This window comes from Diceros bicornis, chromosome 14 (assembly GCF_020826845.1).
Source record: "Diceros bicornis minor isolate mBicDic1 chromosome 14, mDicBic1.mat.cur, whole genome shotgun sequence".
NCBI classification, from domain to species: domain Eukaryota; kingdom Metazoa; phylum Chordata; class Mammalia; order Perissodactyla; family Rhinocerotidae; genus Diceros; species Diceros bicornis.
The window spans coordinates 22,594,919-22,611,042 of record NC_080753.1 but is presented as its reverse complement, the minus strand read 5'-3'; the positions used below and the strand labels follow the sequence as shown (position 1 = coordinate 22,611,042).

The window sequence follows — 16,124 nt, the reverse complement described above, 5'->3', positions numbered from 1 at the left end:
ACTGCGAGCTCCTCCCCGCCGTGGCGGGGAGGGGGCGTCGAAGGGGCGGGGCGCCGCGCGGTGGCCAGCGGGGAGGGGGCGTCGCGGGGCGGGGCTTGGCGGCGGCGGCGGCGCGCGAGGACTCGGCGATACCGGGCGCGCGCGGCTCCGGCTCGGGACGCCTCGGGCTCGGGCTCCGGCTGCGGCTGCTGCAGCGGCGCCCGCGCTCCAGTGCGTTCGGCCTCCTGGGCCCGCCGCGGAGCGCGGTCTGCGCGCCCGCCCGCTCCTTCCCCGAGCCCGCCGCGATGGGAGCTGCGCGGGGAGCCCCGAGCAGCTCCCGCCGGCTGCCTCTGCTCAGCGTCCTGCTGCTGCCGCTGCTGGGCGGTGAGTCCCGGCGAGCTGGGGGATCGGGGCTCAGGAAGCGCGAGAGCCCCGCAGGCAAGAGGGGGCACCCGGGGAGGTGGGTTGGGGCGGCTGGAGCGAGGAAGACACCCTGGAGTGGTGGAGAGGCTTGCTGGTGATGCGCGGTCCCGGCAGCCGGGCGGTGGCGAAGCCCCCGCGGACTCGGTCGGGGCCCCTCTCCCACCCGCGCCCACGAGGGCGCGTTCCCAGCCTCCAGAGTTTTCCCGGCCTGCGCTGAGTTTAGTTTGCTCGGGAACTGCCGGGCGTTGCGGGCTCCCGGGCCCTGGTGGGGAGTTTCTTTTCGGGAGAGAAACGACTGCCCCCCACTTAGGGCGGTGCAGTGAGGTGGCCGGAGGCAGGGGAGACGGAGCCCCCCGGCAGGCTCAGCCTAGGTGAGGGAGGCCGGCCTGGGGCCGGATGCGGGACCGACCTGCGGCGCGCAGGGCGCGGAGCTTTGTTACCTACGCCGGCCCGACGCTCCCGGCTTCCCTCCTCCGAGTTCCAGGGCCAAGCTGGGACCCCTGATGGCCCTGCTGATGAGGGCGGAAGAAGGGAAGAATTAGGGCCCACCTCATCTCCTCTTGTTCCTGGGCCTGAGCCCTGAGCCCACTCCCTGCCAGGGTCGCGGAGAGTCCCAGGCTGTCGCGGTGACTAATGTGTGAAGGCCGCTGCCAAAATCGGGCATGGCCGGCCTGCAAAGGTGCGGACGGGGTTTGTTCTGCTCCTTCCTGGATTTCCATCCTGTCTCTCCTCACCGAGGAAAGAAAATCTCTCTTTCTACGGGTAGAAAGGCAAAAAGAGTTCATTAGGTCTTGTCCTGGAGGGCCTCAGCGTTTTGATGAGGGTGTGGCCCGCATCTTCAGGGCAGACAGGACCCGACCACCTCTCCCCCTGCCTTTATTTCCAGGCTTGGTCACACCTGAGCGTTACCACGGAGGTGTTGAAGTGCTTTACAGGAAAGCACCAAGCTACCCGCACACCCCAAACAGCCGGGACTGGATTTATGCCCCCTCTCCCCCAAAACACAAAATCTTTGGTGATGATTCTGGTAGCAGCCCTCTCTGGGGGAACTCTGCCCAGGGGACCTGGTCCTAGCTTATCATTTTCCCCCTTTGAAGAGTGGCCATGAGGAGGCTTGGGGTAGAGAATTGCCATTTCTGACATCTCCCTGGCCTGCCAGCTGTTGAGGGGTTTTGGTGCTGATGGAATCAACATCTCCCCCACCCCTAGTTGTAAAAGGACAGGTAATTGTAACCCAGGACGGAGAGGTAAGAAGAAGCTCTGGGGATTTGTAGGAGGTGTTTCTGGAGCTGCCCTATGTTCCCTGTGATGTGTGAGGTGGTTATTGCTCATGGCAGAACCCACATCTGCTCCCAGATGAAGTATGGAAGTTTTTTGTGCAACTGGGATCAGGGGCCCAGCCATATAGGTGAGCAACCCCAGCTCACCGGCTTCCTAGGTCGGCCAGCTGGCTGTTTGGGTTTTGGTGTGTGGGTCGCCCGATATGGCTGCCTTCATTGCTGATGTTTAGAGTTCTGGAGTCAAGGGGAGATTCTGGTGGATACGGGGCTCTTGTTCAACAAATGCTAAATTCCTAAATTCCTTCCGTGAGACAATGACGCTGATGGTAATCGATGGTAATCTGGTGACGGGTGTTTAGCGGAGGGGGGAGCCTGTGGGGGGAGGTTAGGGCAGGCTAAGGGCTTGGGACTGGAGCTCTGGAATCTCCTCTGGGGGTGGGGAGATGTCTTGTGCTCAACAAAGGAACATTTTAATGAGAGCCTTAAATCAGTTCCACCAAATGTGCCTTGGTGTGGAACCGGTCCCTGTGCTGTAAACAATTTCAGTGGAGGCTGAGGCCCCTGCTGTCTTCTAGGGAAAGCCGGGGACTCGACCCACCCCCGGACGGCATGACTTAAGGGGGCAACGATTTTTTAATAGATTACAGTAGATTTTTTCATCTCATTGTTTAACTGTGTAATTAACTGGAATGGTAGTGAGAGTCCACTGTTAATAAGGCTGGAGTAAGGGACCTAGGCTGGCTAGGTTTGTGGATTAGACCATTTTGAAGTTTGGGTAATTATGCTGTAAATGGCTGAGTAACTTTCCAAACTTGGAGATCCCCGTAGTGATAAATATGGTGGAGGAGGAGGAGAGGGCTTGATGTTTGAAACCTGGCATTCAATAGCCCCAACCTCTTGAATGATCATTTGTGGTCACTATCCATCCTCGTTTCTGGGTTCTTTCCTCCAGGCTCTTGTTTCTTTGGAGAAATTGAGTTGTCACATTCTGAGATAGGCTGTCCTGTAGGTTCCTCAAGGCTCTGCAGCCTGTAATTCAGGCCTAGGAGTTGCCTTTATCAGTGATGGGCTTGCTCAGATGTTGGGCAGTATGGTGGGAGGGCAGGATAATCTCTGCACATCACTTGCCAAAGGATCCGGTCAGACTCCTGGCCTTCAGAGCAGGGTTGAGTGGTGGAGAGAGCTCAGGCTGTGGGGATGAAGTATTTGGCAAAACAGCAACTCAGACTGTTTGACAGGCCCTGTGGCCCTGGGCAAATTTCTTGACCTCACAGTTTGCCTCTTCTGTAAAGGGACTTACTTCCTGGAGTTGTGCTGAAGATTAAACGTAAGAAGTATATAAAGGGCTCCTTTCTTGTTCCCTCCTCTCCTGTGGTGTGCTTCCAGCATACCTTTCCAGCTTTACAGTCATCCCCAACAATAAACATTTTCCACCTACTGGAACCCTCCAGTCCAGCCCAACTAGTCTCTTTCCTGTCCCCTAAAACATACGTGGTTTATCAGACTTTCTTTCCTCTCTGGCCAGTCTCCGGATTGTATTGCCTCCCTCATCTCTCTTTTGCCCAGCACCACTCCACTTCCTCCCTGAAGCTGTCGTCTCTCTCCTGCTGGAAAGTGGATGCCTGTAGAACTTCTGGACTCTTAGGACACCTTGTATTTTTGCCCCAGTTGGGTTTTAACTTACTGAAGGGCTCCCTCTGTAGAATTCATTACAGTATGTTATTTATGACGCGTCCTTATCTAGGTTTATTAAAAAGGTCAACGAAGAAGCTTTTGGGTACAAGGCAGAGTAACCAAGGGCAAAGGAAAACAGCCCCTTTGCCTCTTAGGCTTTGGGGGGTCTTTTGTGTCCTTTCCAGCTTCTCTGGGTTGGGGTTGCCTGTTATCCCTCTTTGTGCCTGCTCTACTGTGACCCAATCAAGGGACCAGACCTTCCTTCCCTGTTTCCGGGCTGTCCTGGCATTTTCTGAGTCTTGATGTAGCATGGCTCTGGCTTTCTCCAAGAGTTCTGGGCATCGGTAGCCACCTCTACCTGTGAAGCTGACCTGCCTTGAAAGGCCACAGCTTAAAAACTGGGGACTGTAGGGGCCTAGATTATCTACAGCTTTGCTGCTCAAAACGAGGTCCAAAGACAAGCGGCATCGGCCTTCCCTGGGAGCATGAATCAGAGTCTGCATTTTAAGAAGTTCCCCAGGTGACTGCATCCCAAAGTTCCAGAAGTCCTGTACTAGGCATCCCTCTGATACAGAAACTCAGGGTGCAGAGCTGTCCCGCTGCAACAGTGCAAGTTAGGGGCCCCTGATCATGCACAGTATTTAAAGACTTACCTTAAATAACGTTTGGTTCATGTCAACATTCTTCGGTGTGATGTGTGCACTTAAAAATTACCTCACTTTTGGGTCCGGCCTGGTGGCGTAGTGGTTAAGTTCGGTGCTCCGCTTCGGCGGCCTGGGGTTCACAGGTTCAGATCCCGGGCGCGGACCTACTCACTGCTTATCAAGCCATGCTGTGGCGGCGTCCCATATAAAGTGGAGGAAGATGGGCATGGATGTTAGCACAGGGCCGGTCTTCCTCAGCAAAAAGACGAGGATTGGCAACAGATGTTAGCTCAGGGCTAATCTTCCTCACAAAAAAACACAAAAAAATTACCTCGCTTTGGGTTGAATTTGAATTAGATTTTGTCAGGAAACATGTCCCTTAAATGTGTGACTTGAGAAGGTTTGCAACATTAAGCATGATGTTCGGTTCCTCCTGAAGCCTCAGTTTTTCCTAGAGGAGCGTGTGTCTCATTTTATAATGAAAGCCAATGGAGACATTAGATTTGTTAAGCAGACGTTTTGTCAGCGGACGACTTTTTAGGAATACGTTTGGTTCATAGACGGAGGCAACGTCTCCGCTGGGCTTCAACAGTTGTAGTGTTGTTAAGTCTTTGGAGAGTTCATGTTTTGGAGTGAGGGGGTTTGTGTGAGTTTGTGTTTAAGCCAGTGCAGCTTCTGTGAAACTCATCCGGGGTGGAGGTTGGCTGGTTCAGACTCTAATATTTGAGCCAAGAGCAGTTTGGGGCCAGGGATTCCGTCTTTGGTGTTTTCGTGATGGAAGAAAGGGTCATTAAACAGGGATGGGTGTCTTTGGCCAGCGTCCCTCAGCCTCCTGCCTAACCTCAGTAGCCTGCCTCTCTGCTGCTGTGCCCCTGGCACTATCCCCTGGCAGAGCCATGTGGTGGGGTTACAGGCTTGGCCACGGTTGCTGACGCTGGCTCTGGCCTTGCCCTCGAGCTGCCGGCCTGCCTCTCTCTTGGCATCCTGCTCTGGCCCCTCATCTGCCTGGTCCTTTTCTCCCAAGGGTATGAAGTCCTGCCAAGGTGGCTGGGATAGAGCCCCGTCTTGGGGGTCTCTGAGTTCACTGCGGAGTGCATATTGGGCCCTGCCGAGCCCCCTGGTGCTTTGGTAGAGCTGGCAAAGGAGCTGCCGCAGCTAATCTGCGGTTTGAGGAAGCCCTCTGTACTGTGTCACTTTTTCCATCCTCTTTTCTTCTCTGTGTTTAGGCCATTTCCCTCCCAGTAATGCTACACAAGCAGCAGTGGGACAGGGAGGGAGCTTTGTTGGAAGGGCTGACATACACAGGCGCCTTTCCCCTCTTGCAGCTGTTTGGGTCACCAAGCTCTTGAGCCTCTGTGCACATTCACGCTGAGTGAACGCACAGGTAAGTGGAGCACAGTCGACCAGGTTGACTGATCCCAGGTTCCTGCTAGAAGCTTACACCTCGATGAGCAGGATATGCACTTGTTGCTTTAGTTGTGGATGTAACTTTGGAAAACTGGGGTCGCAGGGTAGGGATTGTGAGTTACATGTTAAGAAGATGTAGATTTGTGTTTCTCAAAAATGTGGTCCTTGGGGCCGGCCCGGTGGTGTAGTGGTTAAGTTTGTGTGCTCCACTTCGGTGGCCTGGGGTTCGCTGGCTGGAATCCTGGGCATGGACCTACACACTGCTCATTAAGCCATGCTGTGGAGGCGTCCCACATACAATATAGAGGAAGACTGCCACAGATGTTAGCCCAGGGCCAATCTTCCTCAAGCAAAAAGAGAAAGACTGGCAATGGATATTAGCTCAGGGCCAGTCTTCCTCACCAAATGATAATAATAATAATAATAATAATAATAATAATAATAATAATACCACTACCACCACTACTACTATCACTACTACTACTTTACAGCGTGGTCCAGAGACCATCGGGGAATATAGTGGGAGGGCAGGTAACCAGAGGTACTCGTTGAAATTTGAGTTGCCTGGGCCTTACTGCAGACCTGTCCATCAGAATTGGTGGGGGAGGAGCCAGAAAATGTATTTTATGTTCTTATTTGTTAGATTAAATTGTATTTTTTGAATAGCCAAATCAGTCACCTAGTTCAAATCTCAAAGGGAAACTACATTTTAAAAGAGCTTCCCAGGAGATTCCTACCTACACTCAAGTTCGAGAACTGCTGGGTAACCGTAGGAGAATTCTTCAGTCTGAAGTGGAGGTGTGGTGATGAGAAAGAGGTTGGTATTAATATTGGGGGCTTAGGATGGGATCATTTCAAAGCGTTTGAGTATCTTCTATGGGTGAAGCTGTCTCAGGTGGGGCAGGAGGAAAGAAGGAGACAAGATGGGGAGATGTGAATTGGATGAAGTATAATGAGAGACACCACTGGGTAAAGTGCTAAATAGATAGAACAACATTCCAGAATGTGTAGGAAGGTAAGTCCATGGCACAGGAGCAAATGGGGAGTGGAGGGCTTCAGAGAGGAGAGGCTTGCCATTGCTAGTAGATGTATGCATTGGACCAAGAGTCTGAAAACTTGCGTGGTTCTTTTCTGATGTCATACCCATCACTGCATGATAATGAAGAGAAGTGACATCTATGGTGCTGTGACACTTCCTTTTCTGTATTCTGGTCCCGGCTCAATTGCTGCCTAGCCACGTGACACTGAGCTGGTTAATTAACCTTTCCAAGCCTCAGTTTCCTCATCTGCAAGATGCAAACGATGCTGCTCCATGCCTTGCCCTCCTCCAGGAAGAAGTTATGGTGTAGTGCTCCCGGCTGTGAAGGTGGTTGACCCAGGGATGCAGCCCCTCTGGCCAGCCTTGATGTCTCTTCCCAGAGACTGTCATGACCTTTTGTCTCCCTTTAAGGTGTCAGCCTTTCTTTCCAGTCCTCAGTCTCCAGAACGGTTTGCGAGGGCTCAACAAAGTCCATCTTGACTGGCAGCTTTAGAAATGGTCTCCTCTTTCTAAAGCACGGGTTTTCTAAATGTGTCTCAGTATTCTAATAGCAGCTCAGAAATGTGGGCAGCCACTTTACATTTCCTGGTGGGAACTCTTCCTCTCTCTATCCCGGTAGCAGATTCTCGCAGGGTGGTTAGTGCTGGTTCAGGGCCATCATTTCCCCTGGCCTGCTGTGGTTCTCCCAGGGAGTGAATAGTAAACTGTGCTTCCTGCAGCCAAGGCAGACTTTTATAACACTCAAGGGAGGGGCTTCTGTCATCACAGGATGGCTGTGGGGGTTTCCGCAGTCAGTCACTGTGTAACCTGTGGGAACTTCTATCAGCACCCTGGGGAGGTTCCTGAGGTGCTGTGTGGTCTCCCTCTGGGTGGTTAAGGTGGCCAGAGTGGGCACTGCCATGCATGGCCTCTCCCCCAAAAGATACACTGGCTCTCTTTTATCCCCTTCTTGGGGGAGTGGTGGGGCAATGAGGAGAATCCTTGTCTGCTTTTGGGACTACTGAGGTGTCCTAGCAGCTAGCACATACAGTGCCTTTGTGCAAATTAAAAACAGGCAGACTTCCTCCAAGTGAATGCAACCCTGCATTGGGACACAGGGCTTTTGCTTGTGGAGCACAGGCAGTGTTTCAGTATTAACACCTTGGCTTGACATGTTGAGCAGTGCACAACCTGTACAGTCATACATGGCTGTCCCATTGGAATGAGGGCCTTACAACATGTGACTCTCTGCTTCTCAGCTGATGGGCCAGGATGATTTTGGTGACCTCTATTCTAATAATATGTTTCAGATGAGCCCTTTTCACTACTGTTCTCCTGCCTCCTATGGTGGTGAGGTGGGGCACTGCTGCTTCTAATGGACCGTAGGAGAAGCCTGGGAGGCTGGGGCCCCAGGGCTGTACCCACTCCACAGCATACATCTGTGGCTGCTGAGGTCTTGGCTGTTTCTGGGCTCTTCTCCACTAGAGGATTTTGCTGCCTTGTAGATATGGGCTTCTAGCCTTATGTGATAAATGATGGAGAAGGTTGGCTGAGCTTTCGGGGAAAGCTGGAGATGGAGAAGGTTGGCTCAGCATTCAGCTGCTCAGAGTTTATTTCACATTTCATTAAGGAGCTTCAGGCTTGCCTCTCTCCTGTGTCCTCTCTCCCTGGGCACGTTGGGCCTCCCACGGCCGCAGGTCAAGTGTGTGGGCATGCCTGATTTAGAGGCATTCCTGCTGGAGAAGTGGTATCACTGCAGTTGCAAAGATGGGTCCTTGGTTTTGATGGGCTCTAGTTTTGGGTACCCTGGAGGTATACATCCCTCTTAGCCTCAAGAGGCAGTGGGAGGAACACCAGGCTTGGAGTTGGGAGACATGGACCCTGCTCCCATATTTGCCCCAGATCGCTCATGTGATGTTGGGCAAGTCCCACCCACCTCTTGGGCCTCAACTTGAGGACAGAAGACCTTGGAAGACCTTATGGTGTATTGCCATACACAATCTCCAGCTGTGTTTCTGCTGCACCTTATAGGCTCTCCTCCGTGCCCTTGGTTTGGGGGAGAGGACTTTAATCTAAGGGCTGCGTTCTACTCTGGAGTTTCTAGTGCGTGGCCCCAGATGCATTTAGACTCGATCAGTTGGTGATATGGGTATTAGGGTGTAATTCCCTGGGTGCAAAGGGAAATGGAAAGATTTAAGTAAATTTTGGAGCGGTTTGGAAGGGAGTTCTTATGAGGAAACAAAAGAGAGTTTTTATCTGAGTAAGAGAAGGCAGAAATATTACCGTTTGGTCCTCAAGTATTTGAGGGACTAGTGCCTGGGTGGGGAACACCTTTTCTTCTGCACAGAAGGGAGAACAACTGCAGGGAGGCTGAAAGTTGGGAAGAAGGGATTGGGTGTGCTTAGGGAGAGCCTCCTCTGTAATAACCAACAAGTGTCCCCAGCTCTTCAGGTGACAGAATGCTTTCGCTCACTCTGACATTTGATCCTGTCAGCAAGGCTCAGAGGTAGAAAGGATGAGGGTGGTGTTTTTTTTTTTTTTTTGGAGGGGAAGGGATGGGAAGCATTTGACAGGTAAAGAAACCAAGGCACATAGGGCTGGCCCTGTGGTGAGCAGGTAAGTTCGTGTGCTCCGCTTTGGCAGCCTGGGGTTCACAGGTTCGGATCCCGGGCATGGACCAGCGCACCGCTTGTCAAGTCATGCTGTGGCGGCGTCCCATATAAAGTAGAAGAAGATGGGCATGGATGTTAGCCCAGGGCCAATCTTCCTCAGCAAAAAGTGGAAGATTGGCAACAGATGTTAGCTCAAGGCTGGTCTTCCTCACAAAAAAAAAAAAAGAAAAAGAAACCTAGGCACAAAGTATGATCCTCTCAGGACTGCAGAGCTGGTAAGTAACAGAGCTGATTCCGTGCTCTCATATGTCCTTCTGTGTTCGTCATCACCAGAAGCTATGAAATGTTGCAACCACGTGCCTTGGAGCGGGGTAAACCCCGGGGAGTGGATTTTGCAGACAAGATAACTCTCTGGGTGGATTTAGGAGCAGTCCTGCTACAGTCAGAGGGTGGAATAACCTTTGCTCTTTCTACATAAGGAGTGTATCAATAACTTTACCATGGAGAGATCTTTTGGGCCACAGCATTCAAGATTGCCAATTTTTTCCCTCCCTTTTTTGTTATAAAACAGTAAGGTTAAAGTTTTCAATGGCTCTTTCAGAGGTTTGTATATATCTTAAAGTTTTTAGAGTTATGGTCAGACTGTATGTAATCTAGAAGTCCAGAACAATGTGCCTGAATCCCCAAGATTTGAGCTTTTCTTGTACCCATGAGTTCTTAGTCTCTTCTGCCTGGTGCTTCTGGAAGGTCATAGACAGTTACAGGTCCCGGCTTGCAGGTGTGCCGCCACATTCCAGACCAGTGTGCCTGCTGGGAGGTGCACGCCGGGTTAGGCTGTGGTGGAGACCACGTAGGTGGTAATAGTCATCCCTGCTGTGGTTAACAGAGTTTGCTGCCTCTGACTACATTTGTATAGATAGCTGTGCCCACGCTTAGTAGTACAGGCCCTGGCACATAGTAGGGGCACGACGGATGTAGGTTTCTCTTCCATTTCTGACTTGGGAGGCAAGTCTTTTAATTCTCAAGGGGTTGCAGAAGAGATTAGACTTCTGACGATCTGGGAGATGTACGTTTTTTGGTGCCAGGTATATCTCTCTTTGGCCGAGCTGTTGACCACCCTTGGCAATCCTGCTGAATTCATTCTTTTGCTTCTCAAGCTCTCAGGTTCTAACGTGGGAACCTGTGTTCTATCATGGAAGGGTACAAAGTGTCACTTTGGTGTTCTGATTCTGTTGGAGCTCATCTATTAACAAACTCAAAGCTGAGCTGTTGCCCGGCTGGGAGGAGAGAGAGAAGGATCCTTCAGTCCAGCAGGTCCTTAGAGAGGTGATGTGCTAGGATGGCATTTGAGATCTCAAGTTCATTTCCAGCCGCTTGAAAAACAAAACAAATCACAAACAAAGAAAGCGGTTGTCTTGCAGCCTTAGGGGGAAAAAAAACAAAAGGAAATGCTGTTGGTCTTGTAGCTCCAGCTACAAAGAGCAAATCATTCTATCTGTTTGGTTAATTTAGCAGATTAACCGATTGTTAAACTGACCAATTTAAAAAATGCCTGACTTGCTAGCAGCATTGTTGCCTGTGATCTGGGCTCCTCCTCCACCCCAGGGGTCTGGGTCTCCTGCTGGAGGAGCTTCGAGGGGAGGGGGAGTGCTGAGCCTGGAACAGCCTTTGGGGCCTGGAGGAGGATCTCTGTCTCTCCTCACTGCCCCCTACCCCCTTTCTGAAAACTTAAAACAAAAGGCTTTTATTTAGTAAACACACGCACCCAGCCTTGATGGAGTGTCCTGAGTTGCTTGGTGCGATGGGGGGTCCGGTGGGGAATTTGCCCCTTTACTTCTATGTGAGAGGCTGGGGCGCTTCCCTGGCCTCTTGTGTTTTCCTTACTCTCTCTACCTTTGTTTCAAGGGCCTTTTGAAGATGGTCTGAGAGGTCCTGCCAAGCTGGCCTGCTCTGTCTCTGGTAGCAATTTTAGGCGAGTCTCTACTTGAGCCTCTCCATAAGACTCTCTTTCCCAGGCCCCCCAGAGCTGCTGCGGGCGACCCAGAAAGCGGGCAGGAGAGCCTGGGCTGGCGTGGCCTTGGGTGGCACTTCTCTCGGTCCCCTTCCCACACGGCCCGGATCAAAGGAGCCTCCTCAGGGAGCAGGGAAATACCTCTCCCAATAGCCCCACCAGTGAGTAAACAGCCAGGGCCTCTTGCAGCTTTTGAAGCGCGGTGCTTCAGGCCCGGAGGAATGCAGAACATTTCATTTTAGGAGTGGACTTAGGTTTCCACTGCTTTCGGTATTTGCAAATTTGAAACAAATGCCCTCATTTAGCAGCAGGCAGGCTGGGCAGTAAACGGGGGCTGTTTAAGGGTGTTTATGGCAGTCACAGGTATTTGTGGGAAGGGGGACCCCAGCAGGTTTGGGAAAGGACAGAGGGTTTATGGTTAGGTGGGTTGTACAAAGACCCCAGCCAGGTCTCCGGTGGAGGGTTGTTGTTAGGTGGGCTTTGTCTTAAAAAGCATTGCTGCCTCCAGCCCCCCAGGAAGTATCTCCTTTTGGCAGACAAAGGGGTTTGGGATGGTGTTTATCCCCCTGGGGCTGATGCTGAGGGCCTTGTCCCTCTCGCTTGGCTGCCAAAGTATCAGATTTCCAGTGAACCCTTCCTTCTCCCACTCCCAGAGCTTGAAAGGCTCGTTAAATTTGCTTTATATATAACGAGTTGGCTGAGGGGTTCTCCCCTCACTTCTAGCGGGTTTTGTGAGGAAGGAGCTAGGGAAACCTGTTTTCCTTTTGTTGTTGTTTCTGGAAGTAGGAGCTGTGAAGGTGCAGTTTTAAAAAGACCTTGATTTTAGGAATCAGTCAAGAGAGTGTTATTTGCCTTTGATGGAGCAGCTTAACCGAGGATGGTCTGACCCCCTCCTATCCCCCAGGGAAATTCAGAAATCTGTTTGGGAACTGAGTTCTGGCTTCACAACTTGCTCCCTGTGCGACCTTAGACAGTTCACTTCACCTCTCTGAGCCTTAGTTTCCTCTTTTGTAAGATGAGGGTAATAATAGCAATCCCATTAGGGTTCTTGTGAGAGTTAAGTGAGATAGTACTATATTTCATGAACCCTATGATGTTTTTTCCCCCCGACAGTTTCACATCTTTGAAATTGGGCTGTAACATAATTATGTAGTATTGTGTCTTAGGTTAACTGGTACCATTTCCTTTTAGTGGAACATAAATAATGGTGCATCTTAAAATCTGTGACATCTTTGAAATTAACTGAATGTGACTTAGTCTGTCATATAGTGAATACTCGATAGTTACAATGTAATGAGGGTGATTTATTTATAGGCCTGTTTTTGTTTCCCCTGCACCAGTAACTTTCAATAGAAACTTTTCCTTTTAGTCTGGCCCATAAATGACAAATGATGCTTAAGGTATAAGGCATCACGGTGTGTGTGTGTGTGTGTGTAGAAGGCAAGAGATGGCAAGAGATGTCCAAAAGAGGAGGTCGATGTCCCTAAGGGGGCAAACAGTCTATTATGGATGGAAAGAAAATGCCTCTCTGATGGTAGAGTTTCCATTTAAAAAGGCTGAGCAGGGCCGGCCGGTGGCGCAAGCGGTTAAATGTGCATGCTCTGCTTCGTCGGCACGGGGTTCACTGGTTTGGATCCTGGGCACGCACCAATGCACCGCTTGTTAAGCCATGCTGTGGCAGCGTCCCATATAAAGTAGAGGAAGATGGGCACGGATGTTAGCCCAGGGCTAGTGTTCCTCAGCAAAAAGAGGAGGATTGGCATTGGATGTTAGCTCAGGGCTGGTCCTGCTCACAAAAAATAAATAAATAAAAAGGCTGAGCTATTCCTGGGGGAGACTAGGGACTCATTCCAGGAATGGATTGTCTGGTAGGCAAATTGAGGCAGAACCAGAAGAGAGTAATTAACAAGGCAAGGACACAGAGAAGCACCAAAGAGGGGGACGCAGTAAATGCCAGGTGCTCAGAGGATGGAGACCTGAGTGGGGCAGGCAGGAGACCGACAGGAGGCGGTAGCATTTTCTCCCCCTCTCGGCAGCACAGTTATATGGGGTAGAGCCAAGCTTTGTGGAGACAACTGGTGCTGTTCATTCTGCTTTGTGCTACCCAAACATTTGCCGAATGGCACTTCCCCTTTCAGGACACAAGTGGCCCAAGGGCTGGTTGAGTTCTGGTTCATTTGATGGTGGGAGGGATTGACTGTAGGATTGGGGTTTGGATGGTATATGAAAAGAGAAAGATACATCCCTTTTGTATGTATTAGTGAATGTCCAAGTTTTTTTGTTTGTTTGCTTTTAAATAGATTGCTGTGTAGATTTGTGTTTCAAGTCTTCCAGATGTTTACTTCTGTAGGCTTAGGCACTCTGCCTTAGAGAGGTTTCAGATGCATTCTCTCTGTGTGGTCGCCCAGAATTTTAACCCTTGGTAGGTATGCCCAGCTAGGAAAGGGGCTGATTAATGGATCACCTGGGAGATAACTCAGAAGTCCCAGGATCGGGGAGACCCAGGCCCTATATGGAGTGAATGCCCTTCTTTACTTCCTTTGGGAACGTTTTGAAGAAGAATAAGTTATTGTAGCTGATGTGCCTTGAACAATCAGGAAGAAATGTGTTGAGGTCAAGAAAATTCCAGTGCTCTTTTCCTGAAAGCCTTTGACATACTGGTAAGGGCATTTTTGATATAAAAATGGTATGATATAAAAAATTATTTTTATAAAACTCAATGTGTATTTTCTTCTGGGGAAGCTGATCTGCCCATTTTCTGTCCTGGGAGGGTTGAAAGAGGCAGTGGTTCTTTTCAAACCAGGTCAGCAAACACTTTGAAGCCCTTTTTATGTCTAAGGCTCCCCAAGTGATACCTCTGGGCCCTCAGTTCTGAGTTTAGCCAGTGGCCCAGTTTGGGTCTAACACCCTGATTCCTTATTTACATCCGTGGCCAGAAAAGCCTACAGAGGACCTGCGTGGACCTCCGTGGGTCTCCTGCCAGCTGCTGGCCTTGGGGGTGATGCCCGTGGCAGCTGAATTAACAGCTGCCTGTTCCAGGCCCAGCCACCGCCTCAGCCCTGGGGAGAGGTGTTGGTCAGGCTGACTGGGCAGCAAATCCCCCTGAGCCCCAGGTTGGAAGTAAATTAGTTAAAAGTTGCTCTTAGACTCCTGACAAATTGCTTTCAGTTTTTGCTGCCAAAAGAGAACTCTGAAAACAGGGTGTAAATTGGGTTATTTACACTGTCTCTGTTTTTGTTGCTTCCACGAAGTCGGTGAAGGACGCCGCTCCAAGTGAGCTTTCAGGATCCCGGTTGTGTTCCTCAGGTACCTGGCATCAGGTGAAGGGGAGGTGGGGGGTGGGCGTGTCGGGCTGAAGTGCCCTTGAATGCAGGAAGTGTGGGAACCGGACAGGCCTTTGAGGTGCCTAGGAGCAACCCCTTTCATTAGATCAAAGGAATACCTTTTGTTTTTCCACTCACACTTTCCTCTGCCCTGGAGCCAGAGTTGTAAAGAGGTGGAGTTGTGAGGGTCTGCATCTGGTGGCTGGGGCGGTGGGTGGAGTGGGGGCAGGGGAGGGTCTTCCCTCATGCTGTGCACTTCCTGCATTCGGCTCCCCTGGCCTGGGTGTGCAGGGGTCTGCCTGGGCTAGCCTGGGCACCTTGGGTTCTGCTGGGCGCCTGCTGGGTAGGGCCCTGCCTGAGCTGGGCTGTAAGCTGGTGAAACTAGCCACACAAAGGCAGATTTCACTCCAGGCTAAGTGTTTTGTTGCTGAATCATTTGCATTCATTAAAAGTAGTGAAGGGTGAGTGATATTTAAGGCAACACGACGGGTTTGCTGGAGGCCGCTGCCTTAGGACCTCATTAAGAATTCTTGGGGCTGGGAGAGGATAGGTGCAGCTTATTCAAAGCTTACTTAACTTCTGACTGCCTTGGGCACAGGCCAGCTACTAAAATATGAAAAATGTTTGCCCAGCAGCCCCCAGAGCTTGGCCAGACTGCCCTGGCCAAAGAAAACACACACTTCCAATTCATTATTTAGCCTCCTCCTGTACGCTTGCTGATGTCTCTTCCTCCCCTGAGACCTTGCTGAGTTGGGGGCACAGGAGGGGGACAGAAAGGCTCCTACGTATTTTAAGGGGAAGCTTGGCTCGAAGCAAGTGCTGTCTGCACTCACCCCCTACCCCCACTGCCACCTTCCTTCCCATGTTATTTCTTCACCCAGTCCCTACTGATGGACTTTAGGGATTCTGAGGGATTGCCATTTTAATGCTACCAAAATTATCCTTGTACCTGTCTTTGCCCTGGTGCTTGTATATATGAAGGATAAATTCCCAGAAGTGTGGTTGCTCTGTCAAAGGATGTGAACATATCAAAATTGTGTACAATATCTTGTATTTGTTATTTTTTCTGGGGAGGAAGTTTATAGCTTTTATCAAATTTCTGAATGACTGCCATACAGTAGGCTTATGAAAATCGCACAGGCTAATGTGTGAAAGCTGGTAAGCATGGTTCAAATGTGGGGCATTGCTAGGGTGACCAGAGCATGTCTCATCCAGACTGGGGCATTATTAATAATTATGCCAAGACAACCAGCGTAAGTCAGGGTTGTTCCAGGTAACTTGGGAGTATGGCTGCCTGGTGCCCACCAAGGACCTTGATCCCTGGTCTCAGACCTATGTTCTCTCTTCCACACCATGTAGCTCTGAATACCTGCTCCTTTTAAGTATCCTTTCTGTCAGATGTGTTCTTTTTGTTGCCCCCAACTTGATGATGAGCTTGACAGGGTGAGTCGAGTTCCTGTCCTCTGTTTTCCCACAAAGCCTAAACCCTGTCCCTGATGCTCAGTGGTTATTCAAGTTGTTCCTGGATTCTCAAGACCAGAATTCAAACCCTGGAAGCAGTTTACCTGTTCTGAACTCTATTTCTTAATCTGTAGGATGGAAAAGATAATCTCCACCTCATATGGCTATGGTGAGGGTCTCGGGAAGTAAAGTTTGTGCGGGGGTGTTGTGGTGTTGCCATTGTTCCAGGGAGGTGAGCCTCAGGGACACTTGAATTGACACATATGGTCAATCCTCACTGACATATTCTTGG

The 16,124-nt window shown here is 50.6% G+C and overlaps 1 protein-coding gene across 2 annotated transcripts in view; it reads left to right on the top strand.

Moving 5' to 3' along the window:
• Nucleotides 1-127: 127 nt before the first annotated feature.
• PTK7 (protein tyrosine kinase 7 (inactive)) overlaps nucleotides 128-16,124 on the top strand; it is a 56,495-nt gene continuing 40,498 nt past the window's right edge. Inside the window, exon 1 of one of the 2 annotated variants that reach the window (XM_058554331.1) lies at nucleotides 128-363. In XM_058554331.1, the coding sequence (XP_058410314.1) occupies nucleotides 285-363 (79 nt within the window). In that variant the 5' untranslated portion in view covers nucleotides 128-284. Of the gene's footprint in view, nucleotides 418-16,124 lie in introns of both variants that reach the window. The other variant, XM_058554330.1, reaches the window with a different exon arrangement.